The sequence below is a fragment of the Squalius cephalus genome (assembly GCF_949319135.1).
Source record: "Squalius cephalus genome assembly, chromosome: 9".
Lineage (NCBI taxonomy): Eukaryota > Metazoa > Chordata > Actinopteri > Cypriniformes > Leuciscidae > Squalius > Squalius cephalus.
Genome location: NC_137130.1, coordinates 3,375,078 through 3,402,816, shown reverse-complemented (window position 1 = coordinate 3,402,816; position 27,739 = coordinate 3,375,078). Strand labels below are relative to the sequence as shown.

At 41.1% G+C, this 27,739-nt stretch overlaps 1 protein-coding gene across 2 annotated transcripts; it reads left to right on the top strand.

The window, feature by feature from the left end:
• Positions 1 to 45: 45 nt before the first annotated feature.
• LOC307165086 (DLA class I histocompatibility antigen, A9/A9 alpha chain-like) lies at positions 46 to 27,739 on the top strand. 2 transcript variants are annotated; one of them, XM_079882387.1, is made up of 7 exons: positions 46 to 346; positions 22,785 to 23,042; positions 23,471 to 23,749; positions 24,455 to 24,745; positions 24,901 to 25,023; positions 25,168 to 25,212; positions 25,311 to 27,739. In XM_079882387.1, exons 1-7 carry the CDS (start codon positions 298 to 300, stop codon positions 25,331 to 25,333), a joined length of 1,068 nt encoding a protein of 355 aa, XP_079738513.1. In that variant the 5' UTR covers positions 46 to 297; the 3' UTR covers positions 25,334 to 27,739. The 2 variants fall into 2 exon arrangements, with proteins under 2 accessions (XP_079738513.1, XP_079738514.1); XM_079882388.1 differs by lacking the exon at positions 24,901 to 25,023 and having other exon boundaries at positions 50 to 346; positions 25,311 to 25,919.

Sequence of the window (27,739 nt, the reverse complement as noted above, 5' to 3'; positions counted from 1 at the left end):
GAATGAATCAAAAAACGACTGACCTACACGGGCCACACCCGTCCCAGACAGAAGTGAAAGTCAAAAAGAAAACGAAAGAGAACACGTCGTGGGGAAGAACATTTCACTAACAGCTTCAATAGACGATCATTGTTGACGATACAATAGACGTTTGTCAAATAACACTGTAGAAGTAGGCTACACTACACCTGTTTGTCTGAACTATTTGCATCGACTTATCGTGTTAAGAAGGGACAAGCGCGTGCAATCATTTTTTACAGAGATGATCCATAACACCTGGATTCAATAATTTAAAGAATGCTCAAGCTTGCGTATCTGCTGTCATGCTTGACAGTTGTCAATGCAGGTAAGTTAATTTAATGCTCCTATCACCTGTCATCATCCTATCACAGCTTCTTTTTTTATCTTTTTTTGGGACAAATCCGTCCGGTCGCTTCCGCTTCAAGCCGCGCGCTAACGGTATTCCCTTTCACTGTCCACGTTTTGATTTCGGCAAATCATTTTTGGCGAATGCAAACCATGTGATTATTGTTCATGAATCCATGAACGACATTAATAGACATTATAAATGTATTTGATTAATTTAATGCATCCTTGCTGAATAAAAGTAGGCAATTAGCCTACTTTCTTTAAAAAAAAAAAAAAAAAAAAAAAAAAAAAAAAAAACATTCTTACTAACCCCAAACTTTTGAACTGTAGGCCTAGTGTATAATCTTAAAAAAGCTTTCTATTTTAGATAAATTATGTTATTTTGAACGATGGTTTGTTTGTAATGTGACAATTTTATGTATGACATTAAAATTCGTTTTAGAATTAAATTGTACATAAATAGGTAAGCAATACAAATGTGTTTATGTCTTAACATGCAGACACTGAAATGACGTATAGCCTACTGTGTGATTCAGAACAAATTTTGAGTATCCCTCATTTTCCTATAAAGATCCAGGATTGTCCCGCATTTTCCTTTTCTGAAGTTGGCAACCAATGACATGCACAAACATGAGGGTGCTTGGTATCATAATTGTGATGTTTAGCCACCTAACAGTTGTTTACAGTAGGATGGCAATTTATCATTTGTTGTATCATTTTATTGTAATTTATTATTTATAGTTAAAAACCACAGTCAGATGTTTCTTTTTTTGAAAGTCATACAAGTTTGGAGGGTGAGTAAATATAAAGAGTTTAATTTTGGGTGACCAATCCCTTTAATGTTGCAATTTTCATATTTTGTCTGGGAATGTTGGGACAGTTTTTCAGATTTTGAATATCTTTTTTCTTTTTGTGACATAGGCCTATGTAAACAATCGTTAATACATGTGAAATTATCTATTCATATGTTAATTGTAAAATTGCACAATGGCCGTCTGCTGCTTGTGTGTGTCTGCTGCGTGTGTGTGTGTGTGTGTGTGTGTGTGTGTGTGTGTGTGTGTGTGTGTGTGTGTGTGTGTGTGTGTGTGTGTGTGATATATATACACTGCTCAAAAAAATTAAAGGAACACTTTGAAAACACATCAGATCTCAATGGGGAAAAATATCATGCTGGATATCTAAACTAATATGGACTGGGTAATGTGTTATGAACGAAAGGATGCCACATCGTTTGATGGAAATGAAAATGATCAACCTACAGAGGATTGAATTCAAAGACACCCTGGAAATCTAAGTGAAAAAATGATGCAGCAGGCTTGTCAATTTTGCTGAAATTTCATTGCAGCAACTCAAAATGGTACTCAGTAGTTTGTATGGCCCCCACGTGCTTGTATGCATGCCTGACAACGTCGGGGCATGCTCCTAATGAGACGATGGATGGTGTCCTGGGGTATTTCCTCCCAGATCTGGACCAGCACATCACTGAGCTCCTGGACAGTCTGAGGTGCAACCAGGTGATGTCAGATGGACCGAAACACAATGTCCCAGAGGTGTTCTATTGGATGTAGGTCAGGTGAGCGTGGTGGCCCTTCAATGGTATCATTCCTTCATCCTCCAGGAACTGCCTGCATGCTCTCACCACATGAGGCTGGGCATTGTTGTGCACCAGGAGGAACCCAGGACCCACTGCACCAGCATAGGGTCTGACAATGGATCCAAGAATTTCATCCCGATACCTAATGGCAGTCAGGGTGCCATTGTCTAGCCTGCAGAGGTCTGTGCGTCCCTCCATGGATATGCCTCCCCAGACCATCACTGACCCACCACCAAACTGGTCATGCTGAACGATGTTACAAGCAGCATAACATTCTCCACGGCTTCTCCAGACCCTTTCCTGTCTGTCACGTGCTCAGGGTGAACCTGCTCTCATTTGTGAAAACCACAGGGCACCAGTGGCGGACCTGCCAATTCTGGTGTTCAATGGGAAATGCCAATCGAGCTCCCTGGTGCTGGGCAGTGAGCACAGGGCCCACTAGAGGACGTCGGGCCCTCAGGCCACCCTCATGAAGTCTGTTTCTGATTGTTTGGTCAGAGACATTCACACCAGTGGCCTGCTGGAGGTCATTTTGTAGGGCTCTGGCAGTGCTCATCATGTTCCTCCTCGCACAAAGGAGCAGATACCGGTCCTGCTGATGGGTTAAGGACCTTCTAGGGCCCTGTACAGCTCTCCTAGAGTAGCTGTCTGTCTTCCTGGAATGTCCTCCATGCTCTTGAGACTGTGCTGGGAGACACAGCAAACCTTCTGGCAATGGCACGTATTGATGAGCCATCCTGAAGGAGCTGGACTGCCTGCGCAACCTCTGTAGGGTCCAGGTATCGCCTCATGCTACCAGTAGTGACACTGACCCTAGCCAAATGCAAAACTGGTGAAAAACAGTCCGAAAAGATGAGTAGGGAAAAAATGTCAGTGGCCTCCACCTGTAAAACCATTCCTGTTTTGGGGGTTGTCTTACTGTTGCCCATCTAGTGCACCTGCTGTTAATTTCATTAACACTAAAGCAGCTGAAACTGATTACCAACCCCCTCTGTTACTTAACTGACCAGATCAATATCCCAGGAGTTTAACTGACTTGATGCTATTCTCTGATTAACAAGTGTTCCCTTTATTTTTTTGAGCAATGTATATATATATATATATATATATATATATATATATATATATATATATATATTATATATATATATATATATATATATATATATATATATATATATACATACGTATGTGTAGCGGCACATAAAAACAATCCAAAAACCGCTAAGGAGCTTAGTGCAGGAATAACTTCTGTGACACGTTTATCCTTGAAGCTTGCATGTTGTTTTATTTTGTATAGGTTTGCACGGTCAACAAAATATGTGCTCCAGCACTCACCCCATTCTTCCATGTGAACACAAACACACAACAGGTGTTTTAACCCCCACTTAATTAATGACACTCCCATTATCAGTTGGTCACATGACTTTCCAATTACATGGCTCCTACATACCAGCCCCTAATTATTATAGATCAATAATTATATTAAATACACATAGGAGACATTTATAAATACAAGATCTCAAAAAACAAAACAAAAAAAACAAAAAAAAACATACATGCGCATACATACACACACACACACAAACACACACACACTTTACAACAATCATAAATGTTTGCACATTTACAATACATCAATTCTTCAGTACTTGTAAAGTCCATAACACAGTGTCAGTAGATGTGAAGTGAGAAATATGTGGTGTGTCAATGTGAAACGTGTAATAAGTCCATGTCTGTGTTAAAAAGAAATTCCCTTTCAAGGAAAAATGTCAAATATCCACCTCTTGCAAAAGGCAGATTTTTGTCACTGGTCTAATCAAACAGTTTGTCTTGGTCTTAAGTCGCACTTGACGAACAAAGCCTTGATTATCTGGAAATGTCTGAATCAATTTTCCAGTTATCCATGAATTACGTTGTTTTGAAGGCTGTAGAATGCACTGATGCTATTACGGTTCTAAATCACCTTAGAGTATTAATACACAATTAATGTCCAGTAACTAGGAGAGGAGCAAAGAAACCAGAGTCAAAGATCAAATTCACTCACTGTATTGATTGATTGATATTCATTTTCTCACAATGTCAACAAAATGTAAATATCACAATAAACAGCGTAGGCCTACGTAAAATAAACAAACAATAAAACAATGTGGTTATATTCAAAAGATACAATTATATTCAGAGAGAGCAACGAAGTGGTGGTAATAAGTAAGTGTACTCAGTTTTAAGAAGTCCCAAGTATGCCAGAGGAAGTCCACTTAATGGAAGAAGGGTGCAGATGTCATCAGAAGTCGATCCTCAGACGAAAGGGTTAATTGCTGCGATGTTCAGTGTGTGTGTGTTGGGTTTGTGTGACAGGTCAGCTGGACAAAATGTAGATGAACGTGTATGTGTGGTTCTATAATAAAATAAACAAACTCAATTAGTTTCTGCTACAACTCTTACAATAAAATGCTGCGTCATTATCACTTCACGTGATTGAACGTGAGAGGCATCACAAACTTGTGATACAGGTATAATATAGCAACTGTTCTTTTATAACTGAATAAATATATTATTGATGCATTAAACAGAATATCAAACAATGATTATTAGACAAAATAAATGTAAGATAATCACTTACAGTCTGCAAAGACGCACACGCGAGTATTCACCACAGAAATCCAACAACCTCAGGAGCGATCACACAACATCAGCCGCCCATCACATATGAAATACCAAACTGCTCACCAGCTATATTATTGATCTATAATTTTATGGCCTTCTGATGCACCTTAACTCGTCTCGTTTGCTCACAATAATAACTCGCGCCACATTTCTTCACTCTTTCCTCCATTGCCGCGAATATGCGATCTCGCGTCATTTTTACAGAACTCGCGAGACTTCTGATTCAAACCCCGCCCACTCGGCAAACTCAACACTTGAATGGAACAATGTAAAACTATAATAACAACATAAATATAAAATGACCATGCCCTTTTTCACAGCCGCCCCCAAATTTGGTATACAAATTTGCCATTAGTAGGGTCTATGAGGAACTCTCTGAGTCTAGGGGTAATATTGGCAATTCAATCAACTTAGTTACTGGTCTTGTGTACGTTTGATCTTTCACTTTGACCACTGCTGTTCTGACTCTCCCATCTGAACTAGGAATGACAGAAGAGACAGTACCAACTCTCCAGAGCGCTCTTGGAATCTGCTCGTCAACAATGAGTACTACAGTACCAACTGCAATATTCTCTTTCTCTCTGTGCCATTTCTGTCTTGACTGTAATGTGGGTAAGAAGTCATGAATAAAATGCTTCCAAAAATGATCACTCAGAACCTGACTATGTCTCCATCTTTTCCTACTGAGTAATTCTGGGTCTGAATCATAGACTGTAAAAAATATGGACAAAGCGTCTGTGACGTCACCCATAGACTTTCTGAAGAACGGGTTTGAAGCCGTTTATGGGGGGTATGGGCGGCGCCATCTTGGAAAATCTTGGGAAATCCTAACCCCGCCCACCTTCTAACGCAGCGCACGTCACTCAGCTCACTGTGCTACTCCGGTCATCTGTGTATATTTTAGGCAACGAAATATGTTATAAAACACCATACTAACTCTTTTCGTTTTCATTTAAAGAAATCTTAAACATTATAGCCACACAAATGTGGTTCAGGCAACGCATACTGATTATATTCAACTGCACATAACGTTTGCCTATTTATGAAAAAAATATATAAAACACAAACCTGCCTCTTTTCATTTTAAATATAATATAAAAATATTAAACATTCTATGGTCCAGGCAATATGTGCATTTGTACTAAACAACAGATTTTGCAGTAAACAACATTACATATCATCTTCGTTGTATTAAAATTTAAAATGACAAAAACTCAACCCGGTCTCTTTTTGTTAAATTTCAGTTTTATCAATGTTAGCCATTTTAAAAGTATAAGTAAAAGGTATAAGAAGCTATACAAATAAAGCAAACAATTCAGTCAAACATACAAAGTCAGCGCGAGTCTAACCATACATCGGTAAAGTTAAATAGCTTATAAAATTATGAAACTTCCCCTCAGCCAAAACGATTGCCCTGGGAAAAAAATATAGATTCACGAGACCAAAAATCGCCCGTTAGATATACACAAGATGAATTATATCTCATGTTTAACCACTACAGAGACGCCAGAGTCCGCGGCATTGGCGGCAAACCTCAGAACGTCAAGCCGATGAAAGACTGCTCCAGGCGGGGTACATCGCGCCGAGCGCCCGGTCATCGCTGGATCAACTGGATAAAATTTTCATAAATCTTTAAATAAACCACAGATTTGAGCTTTAAACAACTACATTCTCGCCTGAAAAACTCTTAAAACTACATTTCATGATACAGAAACAGTAGTATTATATATCAACTGTATTAAAAAATGGCGCTTCTTGTTGTCATTCTCCGTGGCGCTGCCTTGTCAGCTGTCAATCAAGCTGTCAATCAAAGTTAACCACGCCCTTATTGTCATATATTTTATAACTAAATATGATCTAAACTAACGAGTTAGAAAAAAATTCACCCCCCTCACAGTTGTCAGGCACTCGGAACCTATCGAAAAATACAATAAAAGTCCATGGGACCAACCTGTAAAAACATGAATTTATGCTGTGAAAACGGACATTTTAACATGGGGGCTATGGACTTTTGCTCCCTTTTGGGACCTGCCCCTAGCGGATTTTCGATGTATTGCAGTTTTTCGCACTTCCGGGTAGGCTTCATTTTTCAGATCAGAATGTTGCCGCTTGGTCTGAATAGACAACTTGAGGCAAGGAGGAGTCAGGCCGCCCCATCAGCAAGGAATTTGGCGTTACTGGGTCTGGATCTGCAATGTCGCTAGAGACATAACCCAAGGGTCTAGAATTAAGGATGCTCTCAACCTCGATCAGGATGGTTCTCGATACCTCCTCGGTAACTGTCTGTGCGCCTAAGGTGGTTCTCAAAGCTGTCTTTACAGACCTCACTTCTCTTTCCCACGAGCCGCCGAAATGAGGTGCACTTGGTGGATTGAACCGGAATCTGATTTGTTGTTTGGCCAACTGGTCTCTGATACTGGGCTGAATCTGAGAGAAGGTGTCCTCCAGCTCTTTACATCCCCCTCGGAAATTTGTTCCCTGATCCGAGAGAAGCTCATAGGGTTTCCCTCTTCGGGCAATGAAACGCCTGAGTGACAGCAGGAATGAATCTCCATCCATGTGATCCAATAGGTCAAGATGTACGGCTCGAGTAGTGAGGCACTTGTATACGATACCCCACCTTTTCTCAGTGCGGCGGCCCACCTTCACTATCAGTGGTCCAAAACAATCTACGCCAGTGGAGTAAAAAGGAGGTTTACACAATCGCAGACTTGATGGGGGTAAGTCTGACATTCTAGGAATCATTGGCTTGCCTCTCCACTTGTTACACTCAAGACAGTGGTGCTGGTGTCTTCGAATCGCCTCTCTTCCCCGCAAAATCCAAAACGTACGCCGCAGCTCGGCATACACCCTGCCGGCTCCAGGGTGGCACAATTGTTCATCGTAATGCTTGATTAGAAGCTTTACCACAGGATGATTCTGAGACAGAACGATAGGGTGTAGAACTGCATCACTCAATCCATGACACCTACGAAGTCGTCCTCCTACTCTAATCAAGTCTAGCTCTTTGTCATACTCAGGAGCAAGCTTAAGAAGTCGGCTCTGTGCAGAAATGTCTTTCCCTCCCTTGAGTAAGGCAAACTCGTCAGGAAAGTCTTGCATCTGACACTGTCTAAGGATAGACAATTCTGCCTTCTGAAACGCATCTGCACTCGGTGAATCTGTGTTGCCAGCCGCCCCATGAAGGACTCGCGCTGTAGCCTCTAGTAACTCAGTATAGCTACTAAATTGACTGGGATCAGGTTCAACTTGCAACTTATGTTCAGTCAACGAACCGCAAAACACAGATTTCTTAAGTTCCTGAACTTCTTCGGGGGCCTTTCTTTCTGGTGCCTTAGGCCAATAGCTGCTAGACTGCATCAAGAAAGCTGGTCCTTGTTTCCATCGTGTTTCTTCAGCTAGCTGAGCCAATGACAACCCTCGCGTTATATCATCCGCAGGATTGGCTGCAGAATCGACATAACGCCAAGCTCCAGGGTCAGACAACTCTTGAATTTCTGTGACTCGGACTCCTACGAACACTCGGTATCTGCACGAATCAGACTGTAGCCAAGCAAGAACTGTAGTCGAGTCAGACCAATAGACGAATCTGGAGATATCTAGAGTTAGCTCTTTCTTCAGGACGTCTCCTAGCTGCGCTCCTGTCAATGCAGCGCAAAGCTCTAAACGAGCAATGGAGATCTGTTTCCTCGGAGCGACTCGTGACCTTGCCGCCATGAAGGCAACCTGCGTGTTGCCCTGATCATCTTCAGAACACAAGTAGGCTACAGAGCCGTACGCCTTTTCAGACGCATCACAAAACACGTGAACACTGCGGCTCTTGATAGGATACTGAAGACTGGAACTGTAGCATCTTGGCAGGTGGATCTGAGACAATTGTGGAAGCTCGCTCTCCCACTGATGCCAAATGTCTAGTAAGCCGGATGGTAGATTAGGATCATCCCATTCTCGTTTCTTCTCCCACAACAACTGCACGACAATCTTGGCTCTTGTGGTATACGGAATGAGATATCCAAGGGGGTCGTACAGCTTGGCTAAAGTGCGATAGATGCTCCGCATCGTAATTTCACCATCCTCCCTCTGGTAAGGTTTGTATACCAATGTGTCTGGTCTACATTGCCATATCAATCCAAGGGCATTCTCCTGCGGGTTGGCCATTTCTTGACTGAGCTGAATCTCACCACTCTTCGACTTCAACTCAGCAGGAAGGTGGTGAATAACCTTGGGGATGTTACTGGCCCATTGCCTCAATTCAAATCCACCGTCCATAAGATGACACTGCAATCGGTTTACCAGCTGTAGAGCTTGAGCTTCAGTAGAGACACACTTGAGACAATTGTCAACATAGAAGCTACGCTCCACCGTTTGACGTACTTCATCAGTAGCTTCGAGATCCACCTTTGCATGGGACTGAAGTGCGTAGGTAGCACAACAAGGGCTACAGGCTGTTCCAAATGGCAGAACTTGCCACTGATACACGATGGCCGGTTCAGATATCTTTCCATGACGCCACAAAAAGCGGAGGAAGGGTTTATCTTCGTCAAGGAGACGGATCTGATGGAACATACCCTTCACGTCACTGCAGATGGCCACAGAATGTTCTCGAAAGCGGAGGAGAACGCCCAACAAGCTGGCACTTAAAGTCGGACCGGGGAAAAGATGGTCATTGAGAGACTGACCCTGATACTCAAAAGAACAATTGAAGACAATACGGTTCTTCGCATTGTGATGAACCATATGATGTGGTATGTACCACGCCTTGGAACTCAGATCACATTCTGCAGATGTCAATGGGGTGACATAACCCGCTTGCAACAGTTTCTGAATCTCTGATTCGTAAGACGCAGCCATACTAGGGTCTCTGGCTAGTTTCCGCTCTGTGCTACGTAACAGGGCCATGACTGCCTCTTTGGGTGCATTCAGAGGTGGAGGAGACGCTTTCCAGAGTAGAGGAGTGGCGTACCTTTTGACACCATTCACATTGATCCTGATGGTTTTCTCCTCTAGGAGACGGATAGCTTCTGCATCTTGTCGTGATCGACTGACTACTTTCTCAGATTGATAAGGAAGGGTATCCAGCTGCCAAAGTTTTTCAACTTGACGGAATAGCTCAGCTTCAGGAGAAACACAAGAAATGAATAAACATTCTTGAGGCTGCAAGTGAGGCTTAATAAGACTTGAGGGACCTTGCAATGTCCAGCCAAGCATGGTATGAACCGCCGCTGGACCTCCAGGAGGACCCAATCTCACTGGCTCCACGGGGGTTATCAAATGAGGGTAATCCGAGCCGATAAGTACCAAGGGCTGCGCTTCGTGGATGTCATGCAAAGGTAAGTCACGGAGATGACGATATCTTCTTTGCAAGTCGGAGATGGGGTAAGTATGCCGAACTAGGGCTAGCTCTTTTGCGGTGAACGCACCCTTGACCGGGTAGGATTTGTCAGGGTGTGAAACAGGTGCTATGGAGAAAGATACAGATCTGCCATGAATGGTATGAACATCCTGTCTCACTGTGCGCAAAGCCAAATCCTCAATTTCACCTTGAAGGTCTAGACGTCGAGCAGCTTCATTCAACAAGATAGTACGCTCAGATCCGTCGTCTAGCACAGCATAGGTTTCTAGTGACCTATCACCATTCCGAATGATTACTCGGCTTAACTTCAGTAACACTTGCTTGCCACTCGTAGGCCGATCCAAGTACAGGGTCTGAGAAGCAGGGCTTACTGTGCTTTTCTCCGAGGTTGGGTTATTACCTTTACTCATCCCATCGGCGTTGGCATTGACTTCATGAAGAACATCAAGATGCCTCCGTTCACACCGCTTGCACTTCGCCTTTAACGTGCATTTAGATGAAGAATGCCCTCGTCCACAACGCCAACATCTACGTCCCGTTCTAATCCACTGATTCATGTAGTGATGAATTGTATCACAGAACGGACAATACTTTTTCGGCTTCTCCTGTGGTCTTTCTGAGTCCATGTATTCAGTCTTGGGAAGCTCTACCAATCCTACTTTCTGCTCTCTTCCATGTAGAACAGTAGTCAGCTTACGGGGCACAAAGCCAGTTCGCTTGTCTTTGTGAACGCTGTGTTTCACTTGATCAGGATAGGACCCATACTGTGTTCCTTCTACCTGCACACGAACCTCATATTCCAGCCAGTCTGCGAAATCAATCAGCGTTGGAATAGGTGTCTGAATGGGGTTAATGAATCTCTTGAAGTTAGCTCTTAGGTCGTACGGCAACTTGGCTAAGAGACGAGAAACATGAGAGCCACATTTCAGTTCAGTCCAACCTGTGCTACCTAACTGGTTTAACATTCCAACCAGTGCTCGGACACGAAGGGCAAATGCCTTGAAAGACTTCACATCCCCGCTCCTGATATTGGGCCCATCCATCAGATTAGTGATCCTTTGCAGTGCCAATTGATGTGGCTGCCCATACATATCAGTGAGCGCTCTCATAGTGTCACTGAATGGAGTGCGACTGTGACTATACGAGTCGGCGACAAGTAAAGCATCTTCCAGCTTAAGGTGGTCCATAAGTATTTGGAACTTAAAAGACTCAGAAGCGTCTTCAGGAAGAACGTTGTTTAATGCAAGCTTAAGACGAGCAAATTCTCGAGGATCATCCCGAACGAAATGAGGGATTGTAGGAGTTGGCCCTCGATATTGCATTGGGGGTGGATGCTCCGGACGATGAATCTCAGATTGTCCAAGAGAATGGCGAGAACGGTAATCTGTACGTAACCGGCCATGATCGCGACTGTACTCTTGCCTCCAATCGATTGGAGAATGATCAAGACGATCCATAGGGGTATCGTTATACAGACGCTCTCTGTCACTTAAGCGGCAATGATAAGGGTCCGTTGCTGGTTGATAAAAAACATCATGAGACCGCATACTGGACCGCAACATTGGTGGGTCATCTGCACATTGCTGACGGGTATCAGACAAACGAGGTGGGCGCTGTGGAACATCAGCTTCATAATGATGATCATACCGTGGCGAATCATTCTTACTACTATGTGGATCATTATACGAAGGGGTCGACATACCTGAATTAGGCGGACTATCACTAAGCCTGCCTGTTCTCTTTAGACTGTCTGTAAGCTCCTCAATGAGATCTCGCTCACAACTGCGAACTGTAAGGAGGGATTCATCTCTATGTGGCACCAAAGGAGTATGTTCTGTCTGACCAGAGTTTCCATCACCCTGAAATGACTCCTGCATACTAGTAGACTTTGGTGTAGATGACACCACAGCTCCTTCATTCGTAAGCCGTTGCTCAGACAATGAAACCTGGGAAGCTAACACAGGAGAGTTAACAATCATATCAGATATGCGTTGCATGTCCTGCCTCATTCGCCTGTTTTCCTCCCTCATTTCACGCATAAAACTAAGCATATCAGACTGCTCATCTGCAAATGCTAGCTGTTTCTGAGGATAACTAACCTCATAGTCACGCAAATGTGTTGGTCGTCTTGTTTCTCTACGAGGACGTACAACCTCTGGCTCTATAGCTTCCTCACTAGTTCTGGACATCATCGCTAAGGTGGTTATAGATCCGGCTCGAAGGACCATAAAATGTTTTGAAGGCTGTAGAATGCACTGATGCTATTACGGTTCTAAATCACCTTAGAGTATTAATACACAATTAATGTCCAGTAACTAGGAGAGGAGCAAAGAAACCAGAGTCAAAGATCAAATTCACTCACTGTATTGATTGATTGATATTCATTTTCTCACAATGTCAACAAAATGTAAATATCACAATAAACAGCGTAGGCCTACGTAAAATAAACAAACAATAAAACAATGTGGTTATATTCAAAAGATACAATTATATTCAGAGAGAGCAACGAAGTGGTGGTAATAAGTAAGTGTACTCAGTTTTAAGAAGTCCCAAGTATGCCAGAGGAAGTCCACTTAATGGAAGAAGGGTGCAGATGTCATCAGAAGTCGATCCTCAGACGAAAGGGTTAATTGCTGCGATGTTCAGTGTGTGTGTGTTGGGTTTGTGTGACAGGTCAGCTGGACAAAATGTAGATGAACGTGTATGTGTGGTTCTATAATAAAATAAACAAACTCAATTAGTTTCTGCTACAACTCTTACAATAAAATGCTGCGTCATTATCACTTCACGTGATTGAACGTGAGAGGCATCACAAACTTGTGATACAGGTATAATATAGCAACTGTTCTTTTATAACTGAATAAATATATTATTGATGCATTAAACAGAATATCAAACAATGATTATTAGACAAAATAAATGTAAGATAATCACTTACAGTCTGCAAAGACGCACACGCGAGTATTCACCACAGAAATCCAACAACCTCAGGAGCGATCACACAACATCAGCCGCCCATCACATATGAAATACCAAACTGCTCACCAGCTATATTATTGATCTATAATTTTATGGCCTTCTGATGCACCTTAACTCGTCTCGTTTGCTCACAATAATAACTCGCGCCACATTTCTTCACTCTTTCCTCCATTGCCGCGAATATGCGATCTCGCGTCATTTTTACAGAACTCGCGAGACTTCTGATTCAAACCCCGCCCACTCGGCAAACTCAACACTTGAATGGAACAATGTAAAACTATAATAACAACATAAATATAAAATGACCATGCCCTTTTTCACATACGTGGTGCTGAGTCATCAACCAGAAGTACGATATCACCTGGAACGAAGTTGCGAGATGGAGTTGACCATTTTTGCCGCTCTTGCAATTGAGACAAGTACTCCTTTGTCAAAAATCCACTTTATCCCCTTCTGCAGGAGCATGCTGTTGATCTGAGATTGGTTCCAGCATTCAACAGCTTGTCCTAACTTGCATTCCGTCACAGTGCATTAATAAAGGAATCAGTATCCAATGATTGTACCACTTCGATATGAATAGCACGAATGGCTAGGCATGTGAACATAACCTCATATCTCTTCACAATACTTCTTCTGCTCTTAATTTCAAAGGGTCCAAAACAGTCAACTCCGACATACGTAAATGGAGGTTTATCTGGAGAAACTCTGTTCAGAGGTAGGTTTGCCATCTGTTGATGCCCTGGAGCTGCTTGCAAACGCTTGCAGATCACACACTTGGACAATATCTTCCTTATGGCTACACTGGCACCAGGTACCCAGTACCTCTGATGCAACCTTGATAGCATATAGTTTCGACCACCATGACCCACCTCTTGATGTATATGTTTAAGAATGATGTCTGAGATGTGAAAATCCTTAGTAAGTATAGCGGGATGTTTTGTCGCTTCAGGCATAACCATCCAATTTAAACGTCCGCCAACTCTTAAAACACCATCTTCAAGGATAGGATTGAGCTTATAAATGTGACTGTTCTTTTTCACATTTTTTCCCTTTTGCAAGTTCATCAAAGTATCTTTTTCTTTAGCAGTAACGAATTACCTCTAATTCAGCTTTCGTTAGCTCTACCACAGAAAGCTCACTTCTGCCACACTGTGCCTTGATTTTCTCCATTTCCTCTTTTAAATGTTGCGTTTGTTGTTTTTCGTCCATGCAAGATTGTGTTAAAGACATACTCAGTGATTTTCTCTTCTGACTTAGATTGAAGGGTAATTGCTTGAATCTGAGGTTCCAAGCCACTGACCTCTTTAAAAGGGTCCAAGAGGAGAAATACTGAATGAAGTATGTTGTAACATCCATATTCTTTGTACTTGTACATTGTACACAGCATTGACTGACACTTCCTTTTATCTCTGGATCATCTGGTGAACATTCCCCCAGGTCAATAGGATTAACTGGCCACTCCTGTTCAGGTAAAAGAAAAAACTGAGGTCCAAACACCCAATTCTTGTTCTTCAGGAATGATTTCACTCTCAACCCTCTAGAAGCTATATCTGCTGGATTTATTGCAGTGTTCACATACCGCCATTGTGATGATTGAGACACCTTAAGGATTTCCGAAACCCTGTTGGCAACAAAAGTTTGGTACCTAGAGACTTCATTTTTGATATATTTCAGTACAGAAGTACTGTCGGTCCAGAAGACAGAGTCTTGATAGTCCATGCACAGTTCTAATCTCCACAATGAGTCCATTCGACTTGCCAGTGTTGCAGCAGTAAGTTCCATTCGAGGGATAGACACTAGCTTCAAAGGAGCTTCTCTAGATTTCCCCATTACAAAGGCGACGTGTGCTTGTGAATCAACATTATGCAAAAGCAGAGAAGAAACTACTCCATAACCGTCTTCACTTGCGCCGGAAAAGTGGTGTAATTGTGCTGTGCTCACCTCTCCGAACCCCATTGGTTTGAAGCATCTATCGATTTTGAAACTGCACGCAATCCATCTAACCACTTGATCCACTCCTGAGCATTTGAAGCAGGAATAATTTCATCCCAGCCTAGTTTCTTCCTGCACATATCTTGCAAGACACTAGTGATTACAACGGACCACCTGTCAAAAAATGATTGATTGACAGGTGCCCCGTCCCTATGATTGATTGACAGGTGCCCCGCCCCTTTTGGCATAGGATCAAAGGGATCAAAGGAGATCAAAGGGGTTTGACTTTTGATTGACAGGTTGTCCTCTCCTAGCCCTTGATATTGACAAAGTATTGTTTTTGAAGACTTTTGATATTGACAGAAAGTGTTAATCGTTTGAAGTTGTTATAATAATAATAATAATAATAATAATAATTCATGGTATGACAGTTAGTGTGTGTTTTTGAAGCCTTTTGAAGTTGGTGTCACAGGACCCCCCTCCCTTCATATTCCTGAGCGTATCCAGGCTGTACTGTGAAAACTGATAAGGAAAAAACTGTGGAAGTTTATCTCACACAAGTGTTGAAAAACCATTCTCTGTGTGTGTGTGTGTGCGTGTGCGTGTGTGTGTGTCACGGGATTCCCCTCCCACCCTTTTGAGCTCTGACATCTGAAACGTGCTGTGATTAAACAATGTCATACAAAAAAAATTCTATCCTTTAAAATAATTATCATGCCAATTAAACTAAAGTTGAAAAAAAAAAACATACTGTTCTCATGCTAATTTAACTAAGGTTGAAAAAACTGTGGAAGTTTCTCACACAAACGTTGAAAAACATTCTGTTCTTTAAAAGAATATAAATGATTATAAAATAAAGATCTTACTAAAACCACACACCAAAAGTTGAAATAAAAAAATTGCAATGAGTCTCTCAAAGCACCGTCTCAAAACATATATGTTTTGATATGCGCGTGTCAGCAGTAAAGGAGCCGCGTGCATGCGTGCGTGTGTGTGTGTGTGCTCCTCCACATTCCTGAGGTAACAGTGAGAAACAGGGGTTTCCTAATAATGTTGTATATTTCACACAAAAGTTGAAAAACCATTCAGTTCTTTATAAGTATATAAAATACTTATCATGCTAATTTAACTAAGGTTGCTCTTGTAGTAAACCTTTGGCCTTAAATACCCACGGTCGGCAGGCATATGCTGGCAACTTTTTATAATCTCTGTTGGATGTCCCCTGGTATACTGTTCAAGAAAGTAAGCGATCGCTGGGGCTTTCAGTTTTACGCTCCACACCGCTTTCAAAGGATTTCATAAAGGCATGATATTGCAGAGGGTTTCCATCAAACACTTGAATTTCCCTTTTAGGCAAAGATGACAAACACTGTTGTTGAATCAGTAAAGATGTGATTTCATTTTGTTTATCCATAATATGGAGAACTTGATCGGTGTTTCCTGGACCGGCATTCACGTAACCACTCGGAGTTGTTTTACTTAACTTTGAGATGTTCTGGGAATAAATTGTCTGAGAAACATTCCCCTTGTTTGCCTTGGCACCCGCATTGCCACCATCCTTAGAAGAAACAATTTGTTGCATCTCAGCTCTAGAAGTAAATGAATTTGCATCAGCGTTGAGTGTATCTGTTGCCTGTTGTCCTCTATCAAAGTAGGAATTCATTTCATCAGACCGATGAGTCACATCAATTTTAAAACAATGCACACTAGAACAGGCTCAGGCTCACAGGCTCAGCTCCCTCCTACTTTCACTCAATCACTCCTACGAGCCTACATCCCTACCAGAAGCCTACGATCGGTCAATGAGCGACGTCTCGTGGTTCCATCACAGAGAGCCACAAAATCACTTTCTAGAACATTCTCATTCCCACATTCCCAAAACCCATCTCTTCAGTGAACACTTAACCTCATAAAAAAAAAATTACAAAAAAACCCCCTTTCCTTTCTCCTTTAAATCCTCGCTTATCGGGCTTATGCTACTCTGAATAATGCCTGAACTTTGTATTTTGAGCACTCTTCACGACGACTCTCTTAATTTAGTCCTAATTTGTACGTCGCTTTGGACAAAAGCGTCTGCTAAATAACTAAATGTAAATGTAAATGTAAATGTAGAACCTTTAAAGAGACACTCCACCCATTTGCATTAAGCTTTGCATCGTTAGAAACCCAGTCATACTATTGAATGGTCGTGCAACACTCTCTCATTTTCCCCTGAGACGGGAGAAATCCGTTATTTACCTCTTACACTTCCTCCTACAATGACGCAGAAATCGTCATTTTGCGTCATTGTAGGAGGAAGTGTAAAAGGGGGGGATTTCTGTTGAGACTACAAGCACTAGTTCCTCATCTTTCCCAGGGGGCGGGACCCGCTCACGCTACAGACCTATTACAGATCAGTGGGTGGGACTTTACTCTCTGAAACTGGAAGCAATATCCTCCATCTTGTTTGAAGCTAAGCTAACAGGCTCTGTGGAGACAGATGTAAAGTAATGACAATAGCGGAGGAGAGTGCTCAATATGATATAGAAGAAGAGGATTTCGGAAGTCTGATGCTTGAATCAGGTATTTGTGGCTACCTTTACAAGCCGCATTATAGCGAAGAGCAGCCGAGGCAGAAGACCTGCCTGCCGCGGACGAGGAGCCCGGACTGGCTCGAGTTAGGGCGGACTGGTGGCGCCGGTGATCTCACTATGCAACTACGAACCGCTACGAACACAGAGATAGAGTCCGTCTGCGGCAAAGAATTTCAACGATGACAATTTCTCCTGGACGAAATCTCTGAATCAGACGAGGACACGGACGTTTGTGTTGAGAACTATCCTAGTTTCGCACCGCATATGTTCTGACTGAACATCCAGGTACCATGCAATAATTCACCTTTTCGAAAGAAATACAAACGAGGAGTAATGCACTAATGAGTTCGCCAACTAACTAGACATTTTGTGTGAATGTGAAATGAATTTCAAGCTCTGGTGGTAGCTAGCCTTGTAGACGGAAGAGTGATTTGCGCTTTCTGGATTAGTGGGAGTGGCTTGCGGAGCTGTGCAATGTGGTGCATTGTGGGAATTGTTGTCTTTAATACAAATGCGTCCTGAAGTTATTTTTTGTCTTTCCTCGGTCACGAAGGCACCAAATTCAAAATTTATTTTACATTTCGACTACATATATGACCCACTTTAAATAAAAAACAATGTTCAAATGGGTGGAATGCCCCTTTAAGCACTTTCACTTTAGCCATAGTTGTAGCGATCTCCATTCACAACTCAAAATCCTCTTTCTGTTTCCTTAAATTGTGTTCCTTTTCTTCAATTGCATGTTTTTCCTTCATTAAATTTTGACGTATACCAACAAAGCTGCAAAGCTGCAATATCAGCCTCTGCATTAATGTGGGCTGAAGTAGTTATGTAGTTGAACGTCTTGTGGCAGAGCTACGTTGACTTGATCCTTTACTTCCAACATTAGAAACACTGTCACTTGGGTTTATATCATCTTGATTATGCATGGAAATTTGAGACATATTCTGTTGTTTTGAATCATTCGAAGGGCAGTCAACTGTTTTCGACTGTTGATCCTAGTTATCATCACTTGACATCTCAATTCCATTTATCCATTGCTTTGTCTCTTTTATAAATGCATCACTGTGTTTATAAATGCTTGAGAACCACTCATTTTGTTTGATTTGTTCATCACTAGGCAGTAATGGGATCACTGAATCATGAAGCTTGACTGTCTGTTTAAAAGTTTGCACCAAAGTTTCAAGTTCAGACTGTACAGGTGAAATGTTCTCATTTTTCAGCATGAGTTCTTTGATGGCTGGTATAGAACTTTTAAATCACATTTACATTTCTTTTCCGTTCTGAAGTTGCTCAAGTTTATAAGCCAAAGCCTTTGCTGTGAGTTGAACTTTTCTTTTGCATTTGTCCTGTTCAGGTTCAACATCCGCACCCGTTTCAATCTCACTCATGATTGAAGCACGCACACCTCAGCGCGTCTAAATACGGCACACTTTTATTAGATGCTTTCCACAACAAGCAAACACAATCCAAAACAACGCATATCATTGGCTATGTCTCACAACTCCAACAGATTCACAAAAGCCCAGCAATCTAAACAATGATTAACTAAACACACCAACATGTGTGTTTATTGATGTGACTCAATCGTAAACAAATTGCAAAACCATTTCAAATCATTCCGCGAACACAAGCAAAGACGTAACAAACCAATGTCCTACCGGTTCAACAGCATCAAACCTATCCGAAGACGTCGGTCCTGTTGCTTTGAACATCCAATTGTGCAATGATTGTTAGCAGCAAACATATCCAAAGATGTCGGTCCTGTTGCTTTGAAAGTCCAATGTGCAATAATCCTTCTGATTAAAACAAGCGATAGCAGGGCGAATCTCCATCATTCAGCGCTGCGCTTTCTTTCCGTCCAGTCAAAGCATGAGGGCCTCTTCCTTGAATCCAAAGTCGACGCGTTCGCGTTCGCGTTCACGAATAAACAATTTTGTTGACTAACTTGTAGCGGCACTGTCGGCACATAAAAACAATCCAAAAACAATCCAAAAACCGCTAAGAAGCTTAGTGCAGGAATAACTTCTGTGACATGTTTATCCTTGAAGCTTGCATGTTGTTTTATTTTGTATAGGTTTGCACGGTCAACAAAATATGTGCTCCAACACTCACCCCATTCGTTCCATGTGAACACACTCACACAACAGGTGTTTTAACCCCACTTAATTAATGACACTCCCATTATCAGTTAATCACATGACTTTCCAATTACATGGCTCCTATACAGTGAGGAAAATAAGTATTTGAACACCCTGCTATTTTGCAAGTTCTCCCACTTGGAAATCATGGAGGGGTCTGAAATTGTCATCGTAGGTGCATGTCCACTGTGAGAGACATAATCTAAAAAAAAAAAAATCCAGAAATCACAATATATGATTTTTTAACTATTTATTTGTATGATACAGCTGCAAATAAGTATTTGAACACCTGTCTATCAGCTAGAATTCTGACCCTCAAAGACCTGTTAGTCTGCCTTTAAAATGTCCACCTCCACTCCATTTATTATCCTAAATTAGATGCACCTGTTTGAGGTCGTTAGCTGCATAAAGACACCTGTCCACCCCATACAATCAGTAAGAATCCAACTACTAACATGGCCAAGACCAAAGAGCTGTCCAAAGACACTAGAGACAAAATTGTACACCTCCACAAGGCTGGAAAGGGCTACGGGGAAATTGCCAAGCAGCTTGGTGAAAAAAGGTCCACTGTTGGAGCAATCATTAGAAAATGGAAGAAGCTAAACATGACTGTCAATCTCCCTCGGACTGGGGCTCCATGCAAGATCTCACCTCGTGGGGTCTCAATGACCCTAAGAAAGGTGAGAAATCAGCCCAGAACTACACGGGAGGAGCTGGTCAATGACCTGAAAAGAGCTGGGACCACCATTTCCAAGTTTACTGTTGGTAATACACTAAGACGTCATGGTTTGAAACCATGCATGGCACGGAAGGTTCCCCTGCTTAAACCAGCACATGTCAAGGCCCGTCTTAAGTTTGCCAATGACCATTTGGATGATCCAGAGGAGTCATGGGAGAAAGTCATGTGGTCAGATGAGACCAAAATAGAACTTTTTGGTCATAATTCCAATAACGTGTTTGGAGGAAGAAGAATGATGAGTACCATCCCAAGAACACCATCCCTACTGTGAAGCATGGGGGTGGTAGCATCATGCTTTGGGGGTGTTTTTCTGCACATGGGACAGGGCGACTGCACTGTATTAAGGAGAGGATGACCGGGGCCATGTATTGCCAGATTTTGGGGAACAACCTCCTTCCCTCAGTTAGAGCATTGAAGATGGGTCGAGGCTGGGTCTTCCAACATGACAATGACCCGAAGCACACAGCCAGGATAACCAAGGAGTGGCTCTGTAAGAAGCATATCAAGGTTCTGGCGTGGCCAAGCCAGTCTCCAGACCTAAACCCAATAGAGAATCTTTGGAGGGAGCTCAAACTCAGTGTTTCTCAGCGACAGCCCAGAAACCTGACTGATCTAGAGAAGATCTGTGTGGAGGAGTGGGCCAAAATCCCTCCTGCAGTGTGTGCAACCTGGTGAAAAACTACAGGAAACCTGTCATTGCTTGTTTGACCTCTGTAATTGCAAACAAAGGCTACTGTACCAAATATTAAAGGGTAACTAAACCCCTGGTCAGAGCCTGACTCCACCCACTGGCAATATTTGAAAAATGCTAGAAAAGTGGGCAGACCCCAGCGGAGATAGAGGGGACGAACCGTGAGCGGGGGGGCGTGCACCTGAGACCTGCTGTCAGACTCTCTAAAATGGAGAGTTTGCTCACAGGGTCGCAAGACGACTTAAAGTACATGCATCTGATGAGTTTTATCGAGTTGATGTCAATAGCGCGCGCTCTCTATAGGCATTTTCATATTTTGCCGCTATGTGAAAAAAATCCAGAAAAATGCGCCGACGCGTTTGTCGACCCCAGAGGATTAACTTTAGCCTAACCATAAATTGTGATTAAAATATATATGATCACTCACATCAAGACGCCGCTGCGGTGGTGGAGTCCATGCAGGAGGAGCAGTGTTTGTCACTGCGTCGCTTTTCAGCGCGAGCTGTGTGGAGAAGCCCATTTCCACCTCTATTGCGTTGGAGAAGCAATCCCGCGTAAAATGCAGGTTTCACACTCACGGTCTTCCAGGCCAAGTGCATGCAAACACTGGCGCCTAATTTCCAAGTCTGCTGGAAAGCTATGCAGTCCAGCAGTGCTGTTGCAACCAGCAACACTAAGTACCTAAGTACCCTCCTGCCCACTGTACAATACAGATAAATCTACGCTAGCTCGTACCAGGGGCGTGGTGAGCTGGAACCTGCTTACGTCACCTGCCACCGCTTACGTCACTTGCCACCGCAACATCCAATAGGAAAATTCAACTGCAGTAGCCACCGTTCAACCTTAAGAGGGCAGCACTCAGACGTTTTTACACCATATATTGTAAACTTAAAACACTTTATACCCAAATGTCAAAAAAGTTACTCGAATCAATGAACAGCACTAATAAAACCCCATTCTTACAGATCATTAACTAAAAAAAGTTGGTTTAGGGTTTAGTTACCCTTTAACATTGATTTTCTCAGGTGTTCAAATAATTATTTGCAGCTGTATCATACAAATAAATAGTTAAAAAATCATACATTGTGATTTCTGGATTTTTTTTTTTTTTGATTATGTCTCTCACAGTGGACATGCACCTACGATGACAATTTCAGACCCCTCCATGATTTCTAAGTGGGAGAACTTGCAAAATAGCAGGGTGTTCAAATACTTATTTTCCTCACTGTATATTTATAAACTCAATGCCTGTCAATACTGTTTATATTCTTTCATCCTTTATCAGTATGGTTGAAAATGCTGCAATAACCATCCAAATCTTTTCTCTCAATCTCTTGATTCATCCTGCCTATTTTTGCTTCTCTGTTTCACTGTTCCGCATCAAGTACATGGTTCAGTACAAGGTTCTTAACAGAGGAACCTTACTGCTTGATTATTTTATTGTGGATGACAACCTTTCTAATTAACTTAGCAATTTATAATGTAATATTTATCACATGTATACAGTATATTGTTGTAATTTACTATGAGGTTTCTTTTCTTGCAAGAAAAGGTCAGCAGTCATACAGTCACACAGAGTGACAGTGAGGGGAGGTCACACACATCTTAAAGATAAAATTTGTTCCACAATATTCATTTATAATGCCAGAGCCCAGAGGAAGATAAGTCTGGACTGGAATGGATAGTCATATGTTATGGTCTAATTTGACTAATCTGTACTAATATTTCTCATCCTTGTGTAAACAGGTTCTCACTCACTGGTGGCTTTGGCAACATATATAGTTGGACAGACACCATTTCCTGAGTTCAGTGCTGTGCTGATGTTGGATGATCTGCAAATAGGATATTATGACTCAACCACATGGAAACCTGTCTATCGTTCTCACAATAATTTGAAATACTATAATGAAGAGCAAAGGGATGCTGGTGTTGTATTTCAAGCCATGTATGATGGCATGAAAAGTAGGGATTTTTATGTTAAGAAACACCTTAATCTCACAGATGGTGAGAACTAAAGCCTACATTATCAGCATTAACACATACCTCATTTAATAACAGATGTACTGTGGCCAGAGGTCACAAAGTCCAGGGGTCAGAAAGTAAAAGTCCTGCCATATGTTTATTCCACTCATGAACCCATCCAGCTGATTTCACTAATTAGTTCTATCTCCTGGCTGAAAAACTGTGCTAATTAGCAAATCCAGGTGATTGGAACAAAATACCGAGGAGGACTTTTACTTTCTGAACCTGGCCTTTACACCTCTGAATGTAGCTACTATGCGTTTTAATTATTTTATTAAAACTTTTGATGTAAGACCGTAAAAGGGTGATCATAAAAATATTCATTTTCAGTTTACTACATTTTATATTGTGTCAGTGTCAGTGAGTGAGAAAAAAACAACAACAAAAAAACCTTTTTCTTTGATTTGAAGGTGTACATGTCCATCAGAGACTTGCTGGATGTGAACTGTTGAATGATGATAAACCAGGTCCACTTCATTTCTGCGATGCTTTTGATGGACAATGTATGGAGGAGTTCACCCATGACCTGGAACAAAACGATATCCATATGAAAAAGCCATGGGTTATATCATGGGACCAAGAAATACAGCGTCATATAAAGTATTTATATGGAAATGTTTATCATCCTATTTGCATTAAAGTTTTGCGAAGGTACCTGCATTTGGAAAAGAACCATGTGATGAGAAAAGGTGAGAGAATCAACCTGATTAAAGGGATAGTTCGGCCAAAAATTATATTAAACCCATGATTTACTCACCCTCAAGCCGTTCGTGATGCATATGTCAATCATTTTTCAGACGAACACATTTTCAGTTATTTTAGAAAATGTCTTAGATCTTTCAGTGGTTATAATGTCAAGTTATGGGGTCCACCTCCTTCAAGTCCCAAAAATGTGCATGCATCCTTCACAAAAGTAATCCATCCGGCTCCAGGGGGATAAACGAAGGCCTTCTGAGGGTAATCCGTGCGGTTTTGTCGTAAAATTATACATATTTAAAACTTTATAAATGAAAATAACTGGCTTCCGCAACGGTCGACGCGTGTTCACGGGAGATGGAGGCCGGCGTAGGACGTAGAACGTTCGTTCGTTCTATGTCACGACGGTTCCTACGTTTCCTACGTCGGCCTCCATCTCCCGTGAACACGCGTTGACCGTTGCGGAAGCCAGTTATTTTCATTTATAAAGTGAGTAAATCATGGGTTTAATATCATTTTTGGCCAAACTATCCCTTTACCTTCAGTATAATTAAGATAGAAAAAAAAGTATGATTAACAAATATGACCCGGACAGCAGTACTGACAGAAAATGCGTGCCTCTGAATGTGTAATGAAACATGAGAACCATAAATAAATAACCGATGCAACAGTTTAACACTTCTCATTATTCTCTGTAGTGAAACCCAGAGTCAGACTCATGAGGAAGAAACTCCCAGACTCTCAAGGGCTTCAGATCAGCTGTCTGGCCACTGGTTTTTACCCCCGTCACATTAACCTGACCCTGTTCAGAGATGATCAGCCTGTGGATGATGACCAGATCACAGGAGGACAGATTCTGCCCAACGGAGACGGAACTTACCAGATGAGGAAGCGTTTAGTGATCAGCGATGAAGAACTACGTGAAGGACATAATTACAACTGTACAATAAAGCATCTCAATCTGGACAACAAACTGGACATCATATTTGGTAAATACAAATGCCCAAACCAGCAAGCAAGCAAACTAAATGCCTTTTTTGATATCAACAACTACACAGATTTAGTTAAAAAAAAAAACTACTACATATCATCGGCTTTTGTATTTATTTTCCTGTTTTTTGTTTTTTATTCACTACGATTTCAGATACAGATAAATATGATTTAGGAGGATCCTCCAGTCTGTCTGTAGTTATCAGTGTGTTGGTGTTAATGTGTGTGGCTGTTCTCATAACTGCACTCATCATATGGAGGAAGAGACGTGCTGCTGGTAAATGTTACGGTCCAGTTCATTACGTTTGATGCTCAATTAGAAAATGAAACCAAACATCATGTTCCTTTAGAAGAGGCTCTTTCGAGGTATACAGTTTTGTGATTGTGACTTTTTATTCTGGTTTTATTTCATCTTATTCAGGACGAGGCTCTGAGACGTCACAGAATGAATACTCCCTTACTCCATGTGAGTATACTATGTTTTAAATTATGTCAGCAATATGTTAATTTTAAGTTTCATTTTGGAATGGAACTGGAACCAACGGAATGTTTTATTGATTTCAGCCTCCACGCATGATGAAAATTGAATCTATGTAATGCATTAAATTAAAAAATCAAGACAACACATGGGAAAATAAGAATTTTGGGGAGGTTCCAAGATGGCTCCTTGATTGCACATGTTTTGATCAGCTCTGCATTCCCAAATACTTAAAATGACTTGTAACATTGTTGCAAAGAAGACTTTGAAAGATAACTCAGTGATTCGTCGGACACAACAATGGGTGGATCTGAAAAAAGGAAAAGTGCTGGAAAGAAGCCTGGAAAGTCCAACCAAAGCGTAAATGCTAACACTGCTAGCAAAACTAGCAGCAGCACGCAGGTGGCCGAAACTTTTATGAAGATCCCTTCCAGTGACCTGACTACTGACAACTTGCATGATTATCTTAATCAAGACACTGATCTGGATGAATTTATACTGGTGGAGGAAGAATTTCCATCTCTCCCTGAAACTCCATGCAAGTCTTCAGCCCCAAGCAACATAGCACTGTAGCAAACTAATTTAGAGGTCTTTAGAATCGCGTGGAAAGACAGTATGTCACATTATAAAAAGGCCCTAAAGGGATAGTTCACTTTGAAATTAAATTTTGGTATGTTTTAGCTTACCTCAAGTGCATCCAAGATGTAGGTGTCTTTTTTTCTGCAGTAGTGTCAATTTTGATATTTTTAGGTCAAACCGTTCTTGTCTGTCAGTCCTATCATGCAGGTCTATGGTCACTGTCTCAAAGAGCATGCACAGAGTCCAAATTAAACAATTCCCCATCGTCCAAATTAAACAATTCCCCATCGTAAATACACATTGATGGCCTAAGACACGAAACGAGCGGTTTGTGTGAGAAAACGAACAGTATTTATATCGTTTTTACCTCTTGTAACACAGCCACGTCCAAGTGATCTGAGGGCGCGCGCGCGTCCTACTGTGTGACGTGTGCGCAGACTGCATAGATATATACACACTAGATGTCGCCTTGGCTACGGCAGTTCATGGGAACGAGAAAAACGCGGCATTTTATGTAATTTAACTTTTTTTATTGTATGTGCAGTATGTTTCACTTTCAGCTGTGCCTATTAATAAGATGGATTCCATAATTTTTGCTAAAAAATTTTGTTTGTTAATTATCTGTAGGCCTATATCCCTGTTAAACACATCTGAGATCTTTCTGTCCCTCTATTGACAGCTACACAACTACCATTTTGATGCTTCAAAAAGTTCATAAAAAGATCATAAAAATAATCCACATGAATTGAGCAGTTTGGTAAAAAATTTCTAAAGAGATGTGAGCTTGTAACACAGCCACGTCCAAGTGATCTGAGGGCGCGCGCGCTTCCTGCTGTGTGACGTGTGCGCAGACCATAGACTGTAAAAAAAAGGATATGAATTGTTGATATCAAGAATTACATTTTTGATATCAACAATTTACTAGTTGATATCAACAACTGAATTCTTGATATCAGCAATTGAATTCTTGATATCAAAAATGTAATTGTTGATATCAACAATTTAATTGTTGATATCTGTAATTATATTTTCACTAAATGTCACCATAGGCTGCCATTCAAGATCAATTGTTGATATCAAAAAAATATTTCTTACTAGTGGAAATATAATTTTTGATATCAATAATTACATTGTTACTAGTAAAAATGTGAATTACTGATATCAATAATTCAATTGTCACTAGTTGAAATGTCTATTCTTGATATCAACAATTGAATTGGTACTAGTAAAATTTTTCATTTTTGATATCTGAAAATGTATTTCTGATATCAATATTACTTCAGATATCTAATGGCTTTCTTATTCATGATATCAGATATTAACATTGTCACTAGTGAAAATTGAATTATTGATATCAAAAATTAACATTGTTACTAGTAGCAATTCATAAGTGACAGTTTAATTCTTGATATCAAAAATAAAGGTTTTTACTAGTATGAATTGTATTTCTGATATGTGAAATTGGAATTTCAACAAGAAATCAATTCTTGATATCAACAATGGATTTAGAATAGCAGCCATATGGTGACATTTCACTAGTGAAAATACAATTACAGATATCAAGAATTATAGTTTTTACTAGTTGAAATTAAATTGTTGATATAAAGAATTAGCATTTTAACTAGTGAAAATGTAATTGTGGATATCAAGAATTAGCATTGCTACTAGTGGAAATCTAATTCCTGATATCAATAACTGTCATTTTAACTAGTAAAAATTGAATTGTTGATATCAAGAATTCGTTTCCTTGAAATGAATAAAAGTTAAAACGGCTTGCCATAGTGCCAGTTGTTCATTTGAATCTGTTCACTGATTGGTAATGTCCGAAGCAAGTACAGTTTTGAAGCCAACACCTCATTCTGGAAAGAATCACTTGTTGTGCGGCGTTTTAAAGTGAACGTGGAAGATATTTGTGTTTTTTCTTTTCTTTTTTTGT